Source organism: Bidens hawaiensis, unplaced genomic scaffold, assembly GCF_021521415.1.
Source record: "Bidens hawaiensis isolate Kalapana, Puna unplaced genomic scaffold, B.hawaiensis_p1.1 tig00005481_1, whole genome shotgun sequence".
NCBI lineage: Eukaryota > Viridiplantae > Streptophyta > Magnoliopsida > Asterales > Asteraceae > Bidens > Bidens hawaiensis.
The window spans coordinates 507,181-514,528 of NW_027491350.1; the positions used below are offsets into that span (position 1 = coordinate 507,181).

The following is a 7,348-nucleotide window of genomic DNA, read 5'->3' on the forward strand; positions in this document are numbered from 1 at the left end:
TGGGTTTGAGTTTGATGGCGGCGATGGGTGGGAGGTCGGAGTCCGGTAGGGGTTTTTGATTCTCCGGTCTTTGACAGCTCAGATGGCTGCCACGGTGGCTGACGCGTAACGTTTTTTTGACAGCTCGGATGAACACATCAACAAAAACATAACGGAGTTAGTACTCCGTTAGTTGCGAACTGGTGGAAGAAACGTATGCGAAAGTTAGGACCGTTGCCAGCCAAAATGAAAGTTGGGACCAGCGCCGACAAAAATGAAATAGTTGGGACCAATAAAAACCAATTTTCCTTATCATCATCATCATCATCATCATCATATTTTTTTCCATGCATATTTTTGAACTAAATATTGAGCCGAGACCAAGTGCTACAAGTTATGAAATATTTTTATACAGACTTTGAGCCAATACCAAGTGCCACAAGTTATGTAGCCGATCTAAATGGTAAGAAGGCTTTCGATACAGACTTTGAGCCGAGACCAAGTGCTACAAGTTATGTAAACATTCTAAATGGCAAGAAGACTTTCGATATAGACTTTGAGCCGAGACCAAGCGCTACAGGTTATTTAGCTGATCTAAATGGCAAGAAAGCTTTCGACACAGACTTTGGACATAGACCAAGTGTCATGAGTTACGGTATACAAACTTAAAGCAATATTAAGGGTGTACGGGATGTGATGTTTAGTGCTTTATCATAAAAATAAGTTATATTATTGAGTTTTATGAATGTAATTGTATTTTGAAGTGTGTTTAATGTACACAAACTAAAAATGAAAGATGTTTTAATGTGAGAATAATATTCCAAACATGTATGAATCTATTTGATTTGTAAATGATGGATAAACAAATGACAATTTTATATAATAAAAAACTTTTAAATGATTTTTGTACCATATATTTTATAATAAAAGACTCTAAATCATCGTTCCAAGCCCGTAAACATCATCAATAAATATCCTTAACGCCCAAAGACCTGAAACATATAAAAATCCTTGAAGTACCAATGTTCACACGATAATTACACTAAAACAAACATATTAATATAATAATAGACATGAAATACACCGACCATCAGACACAACCAGAAACACAACATTTAGGTTGATGATTGATAATATTATATTCGAAAAAAAGACATTATCCAACTAACTAAAAACTTTATTAAAACGTAACCATTTTTTAACTTTCTCATAACACTAATATACTCATATAACCCATATTTATTCATTTTGCTTTTGACACTTTTGGTTTCCTGGCGTCTAAAGCCATGGAGTTACTTACCCGAGTTCAACGGGCCATGCATAATAATGTTATGATTCAAATATCAACGAATGTAGTTTTTTAAAAAATTGGGTTTTACAATTTAAAAAGGGATAGCGACGTAACTTATTGCTTGTTTATCTTCTGTATCGATGTAAAAAAAATACATATATGAAAACTCTTCTCGATAAAATATAAAAAAATTAGCTTTTCAAATATTTTAAAACTCACTTCTTAATTTAAGTTTTCACTTTTCACCCGCCCGCGCGAACCCTCACATTTCAAAACATTCACACATTTCAATCTCCACCGTTAGATAGCCTTAGTTAACCTTTCCACATAATCAACGGCTCTCATTCACAATCCGCGTCAACTTTATTCCACCAATCACAACCCACCTTTACCCTATACATAACCCCCAAATCACCTTTCAATCTCACCCACCACCAAACCCTAATCCAATCTCTCAAACACGCAAACACTCTCAATGGCACCAAAGGCAGACAAGAAGCCCGCCGAGAAGAAGCCAGCCGCCGAGAAGAAGCCACGAGCCGAGAAGAAGCTGCCGAAGGACGCGGCAGCAGCCGACAAGAAGAAGAAGAGGCACAAGAAGTCAGTGGAGACGTACAAGATCTACATCTTCAAGGTGTTGAAGCAGGTGCACCCGGATATTGGGATATCCAGCAAGGCTATGGGGATCATGAACAGCTTTATTAATGATATATTTGAGAAGTTGGCTCAGGAGGCTTCGAGGTTGGCTAGGTATAATAAGAAGCACACGCTTTCGTCTCGGGAGATTCAGACCGCGGTTAGGTTGGTGTTGCCTGGTGAGTTGGCTAAGCATGCGGTCAGTGAGGGGACTAAGGCTGTGACCAAGTTTACTAGCGGTTAGGTGGTTCTAGGGTTTGGGTAATTGGGCTTTAGGTTTTGTGTTGGTGTAAAGTGAAGTTGGATTTGGTTATGAAGAAGTTTGTAATGTGTTTTGTCGGAATGAAATGAAATGAAGGTTTAAGTGTTTAGTTGTGTGCTTTAATTTGTTGATTTGGTTTTATTTGGTGATTAATTGTTGAATGTTACCTAAATTAAGTTATAATTATACAGAACATGAAATGATCATTTAGTAAACATACAGGATTCTTATTGCTTGCTTGTCTTATGTTTCAATGTAATAAAAAATTTAAATAAATACAGGATTCTTAGTGGTAGAGGTGTGCAAATAAATTGTTTTAACTGAATTGATCTGAAATTTAACTGGTTTTAAGTGATTGAAATTGTTGGTATGTAATTGGTTTGTGATTTTCTTAATCAAAACTGGTTAGCTGAATCTCAACCGGTCAAAATGTGAACGAAAATTGGTTATAAAAGGTTTTGGCTTTTGTTGTTTAAACCAAACATGAGATTTCTTGGTTGATTAAAAGCTGTAACTGTTGAAGGCTTGAAGCTAATGTATTGATTGTAGAAGTTTATTGTGATAAAAGTTGTAATTTGTGATAGGTTTTGGATATTGAGTTTGAAGTCAGTTGAACCTTACGGGTGAACGAATCGCATGACTAGATTGGCTGATTTTTTGCGCATTTGATTAACCGGGTCTCTCGTGAACAAATTTTAGTGCTGGTAAGCAGGTAGTGCTGTTTTAGGGATCTATGTGTGTTGTGGTATGATGATTTGTACAGACGGGTCTAAAAGAATTTTTTTTGAAAATAAACCAAGGGTTTCTTTTGCTACTCACATTGAGTCGGTCTTTTTGAATTACTGATCGGCAAGTGTTTTTTAGATGGTTATGACAAGATCTGGTCGATATGATTTGAATGCAGGCAAACAGGCATTAGCTCGTTTATGTTTTTGAAGAATCAAGGAGAATTTAGTTACCAATTGTTTATTTGAAATATTGTTTGAATATGCTATTATTTGATTTTGCTTTATTTTGGTTATGAAATGGTTTTTTCTTCATTTTACCATCTGAACACTCCCAACAGTTCATTTCTAGAACTGTAGAGCAATTATCAATTTATCATCCATGTCTATGTTCCATTTTTAGTACTCCGAAACCAAGCAAAGTGATTAACCCCAAAAATTAGCAAAACTATGAATACAGGGTCTAGAACCTCACCTTAACATGCACAAACACATAGATGCTCCTAAACCGCTCGTTTCTCACCGTCTGATTGAATTTTACTTCGGTTTTAGAATGCAAGGCACGATCGCAACAACGATTCTTCCTTGATTAATCCTCACAAGACCTTGGTTCGAACGTGGTTCCTTCACCATAACCCTAGGCTCGACCGTGGTTGGCCTCATGGTGTCTCATTTCCCTTCGTTTGGCTGCCTACACCTCTCCTCTCCTCTTTTACTCACCTGATCTCACAATGCTCTCCCTATCCCTATGATGTCTTATATTCGATTATGGAAACACAATAGTAGTTCCTATCCTTTCATAAATGACCGAAAACACCCCAAAGAGGATGGTCTCCCATGATGAGGCTTAATGTTGAAAATCATAAAGGTTAAATCTTTCAACTCATTTTTTGATTAACCTTAAGTCTAGGATATTTCATGTCACATCTCACTACCTCTTAAAACTTTACTAAATCCCTTCCATATGCCACAATACAAATGTATAACACATGCATGTATTATGTTACAAGCCATTATAATTCATATCACAACTTATTTTGACTCCCCCAACTAACCCAATTCACTGTAATTATAATTCATAACACCCCTCAAAACTCGGTGTTACAAGCTTCTTTACCTATGTTGACATTTGTCTCCATTACATTGTTGGAAACAAATATGAAAAAAAAATGAGTTTTTTTTTTCATCAAACATAATGTAAAAAAACGGGTAAACTTACACTAAATATAAAAATTTTCGGACAACAGTGGGTAAATTTACACTACTGAACAAAGAGGAGGGGGGGGGGGGGAGGCCACTTTGATGGGATCTCAAAAGGAGGAAGTTTTTTTAGCACATGCTTTAAACTAAAAGGAAATTATGGTTCTAATTTTTAACAAATAAATTTTTGTATTTTATAGGATTCAAACCCAAGACCTTCTATATAATGGTTCTTTTGCATGTAAAAAAATGGCATGGTTGCCTATTACTTTAAGGAGATGTCGAACAACCTTTCTGTGGGGTTAAAAAAATAGCTAAAATGAGAACACAATGAGCAAAGACAACTAAAAGTAACTTTAGGTAGATAGTTTATATTATAAGTTGAACTCGCGATGACTATGCAAATATTTCTTAGATCAAACTTGTATGCATAAAAAGGAAGCTAATTATCATAATTCTATAATTACGGTTTGCTAATCTTCAAGCTCGACTATCTTGACGACAGCATCATCACCCACTTTTTGGCAAACAACAACACGATCTTGTGGTTTTATAACACCAATGCTCCTACCATGATCTATAGCCACCTTTAAAACTGTCTCATTCGTTGCACTCACAGACCCACCCTACAAAAACCATTATTCAAGTTGTAATTGTCACTGACATACAAAAATTATTGTTTTTAAATGTCATTTCTATACTTTGAATCATTTAAAACATATTGCTAGTAAAATCAATAATTTTTTTTGGTTGACAGAATTCATTGGAATTAAAAAAAAGCATTTCATCTGAAAATTGTGTTCGGTTGATTGAGGAATCGAAATTTAAAAACTTGCATTCAATCGTGGATTTTTAACATTGATAAAAGGGTAATTTTATCATTTTCTTTTGACAGAATTACAGAAATTGTCCTTTATCTTTCACCCAAATTTCACTCGTTGTACTTGATCTTCAAAATTGATCTTTTTTTTACCTTAACGATTCAAAATCCAACAGTGTTTGTCCTTTTCGCCTAACCCAGTTAATTTTTCTCGTTAAGTTAGGTCATGTGCCTTGCACATGAGGGTAAATTGGTCATTTTACCCTGCTAATTAAAAATATTTGAATTAAAAAAAAACTAATTAAAAAAACCTTATTTATATAAATATCTCTCTCTCCTGCCACCAAAATGCCTCACACCATCATTAAAAAAAACCTGCAACATGTTCATGGAAGTCCCATATTTGGGTTTTCGTCATCATCTATCGCCGGAAAAATGAAAGAGACGGAGAGGGTTGTCGGCGGTATCGAAGAAGCTAGAGAACCTCGCGGGTAACTTGGCGAATCGACTGCCGGAAACCTGAAACTCGTGGAGAACCCCGTTTTTCCGGCGTGGACATCTACTGCCGGAAACCTGCAACTCGTGGGTAATTAGCCAACGGTCAAAAACCTACAACTCGTCGAAGCCAATTTGAACCAGTGGTGGTCTTCCGGTAGGGTGGTGGTGGTTATACATAAGCTCAAATCCATGTCCAAATTAGTTATACATAAGCTCAAATCCATGTCCAGACTAGTTAAAAACATGAGTAACTAGATCAAACATGAGTATGCTGGGATCATTTACAGATCTGCTAATAGAGGGGGGAGACGGGGGTGGGTGGAGGTGGGAGACGGTGGCAGTGATAGAGGGGGAGATGGGGGCAACTATGATAGTGGCGGTCTATGACATTCATCGTCGGAGATGGTGGCGGTGGCTCGCTGGAGAAGAAGCAATTGTGGTGGTGGTGGTCTGAAGAAAGATCAGGGGGTTGGGTGGGTTTATATTGGGGTAAATATGGAGGGGACATGAAATGACCGTATTGCCCTCACGTGACCAGCAGCTGACATAATTTAACAAAGATTTTTAACAGAGTTAGGCTAAAAGGACAAACGCTGTTAGATTTTGAAACGTAAATGACAAAAAAGATCAATTTTGAAGATCAGGGACAACGAGTGAAATTTGGGTGAAAGATAAAGGACAATTTCAGTAATTCTGTCTTTTCTTTTCAAACATCTCAATTTCTTTAACAAATTTACAAGATCAAAAAATCAATTTAATCCGGTTAAAAAGATTATTCTTTTTATTTTTAATCTTTTAAACATGAAAAAAACATCATGTAAAACTTTTTGAGCTACAAAAAAGGGAGTTGCTCTTACCGGGTGTTGAGTATCTGCAAGCATGGGGAAAAGCCCTCTTATAATGAGCGACTGCCTTGCCTATTTATACAAAAAAAAAGAACAATAAATACTCGGTACAATTTATATGAACAAATCATAATACCATATGCGTGGATAGGGGTAAACTTGTAACTTCACACTTAAAATAAGCATAAAAACTATTTTCGTTACCTCAAAAGCGCCTGTAAATGTCCAGCGAAGTTGATTTGTTTTAAGGCGCGGTATGACAACAGAAAGCACCGGCATCGTAGGCCTGTACTTAGCAATTAACCTGCATGTTTTATAAAATCTCACGTTATATATATAATTATACTTTTAAGTTTTAATAAACCGAAAACAAAAGATCTTTATGAACTTTAATTATCACACCCACACACACACCTTGCAGCTCTTCCAGATGAAGTGAAGCAAATGATAACCGATGCTTTCACCTTGATGGCAGCACGAACCTAAACAACTTTCTCGAGTTAATATATTTTTTAATAATCATTTAAAAAGAAGTTTACATTATTAAACAATATAAAAACAAATAGAATTTGAACACCGCAGAAGAAGCAATAGATTCCATGTGACTCATTGGTTCGCCAACATATTTGACAGTGTTCTTGAAATATGAATCTTGATTGTACACCTTTTCAGACTGCAAAGGATATGGTAAAAATCAGAATATTCAACAACAGTTGCGATATTGTTATATGCTGCCTTTATGCAAAAAAAGAAAAAAAAAAGCTATAAGATAACTTTGTTAAAAAAGATGGTACTTTTATTTTCAATTTATATTTTAACAAAATGATTATTAAATGTCAATGAGATGCCACCAAGCATATACATATAAAAACTAAAATGACAAGAATAATGTCAAGTCATTTTTATTAAATATAATTTACATAATAAATATCATTATCTATACTTATGAGAAAAAAATAAAAATTACATATTATGTTGTATTATGTATGTAAAAAAATATTAATTAATATAAAAAGAGCCGAGCCTGAGTCGAGCTTGAGCTTGTAAACCTAGCCAAGTTCAGGCTCAGCTCGTTTACACCCTAGCTACCAG

The 7,348-nt window shown here is 35.5% G+C and overlaps 2 protein-coding genes across 2 annotated transcripts; one reads left to right on the forward strand and one right to left on the reverse strand.

The window, feature by feature from the left end:
- Positions 1–1,711: 1,711 nt before the first annotated feature.
- Positions 1,712–2,191, forward strand: LOC143629894 (histone H2B-like). Its single transcript, XM_077099041.1, has one exon. The coding sequence runs from the start codon at positions 1,746–1,748 to the stop codon at positions 2,148–2,150; it is 405 nt and encodes a 134-aa protein (XP_076955156.1). The 5' UTR covers positions 1,712–1,745; the 3' UTR covers positions 2,151–2,191.
- A 2,374-nt stretch (positions 2,192–4,565) lies between these two features.
- LOC143629895 (pyruvate kinase 1, cytosolic-like) lies at positions 4,566–6,981 on the reverse strand. The gene is made up of 5 exons (XM_077099042.1): positions 6,834–6,981; positions 6,671–6,738; positions 6,461–6,560; positions 6,269–6,328; positions 4,566–4,719 (listed from the first exon to the last, which is right to left on the reverse strand). Exons 1-5 carry the CDS (start codon positions 6,864–6,866, stop codon positions 4,567–4,569), a joined length of 414 nt encoding a protein of 137 aa, XP_076955157.1. The 5' UTR covers positions 6,867–6,981; the 3' UTR covers position 4,566.
- Between the last annotated feature and the right edge of the window lie 367 nt (positions 6,982–7,348).

What these genes read in the sequence shown, in the direction of transcription:
- LOC143629894 (XM_077099041.1), top strand. Translation starts at nt 1,746, where the DNA reads ATGGCACCAAAGGCAGACAAGAAGCCCGCCGAGAAGAAGCCAGCCGCC.
- LOC143629895 (XM_077099042.1), bottom strand. Translation starts at nt 6,866, where the DNA reads ATGAGTCACATGGAATCTATTGCTTCTTCTGCG. An exon ending in CATTTACAGGCGCTTTTGAG is followed by an intron (nt 6,329 to 6,460) that starts GTAACGAAAATA and finishes TTGTATAAATAG; the next exon opens with GCAAGGCAGTCGCTCATTAT. An exon ending in TTGCAGATACTCAACACCCG is followed by an intron (nt 4,720 to 6,268) that starts GTAAGAGCAACT and finishes TGGTTTTTGTAG; the next exon opens with GGTGGGTCTGTGAGTGCAAC.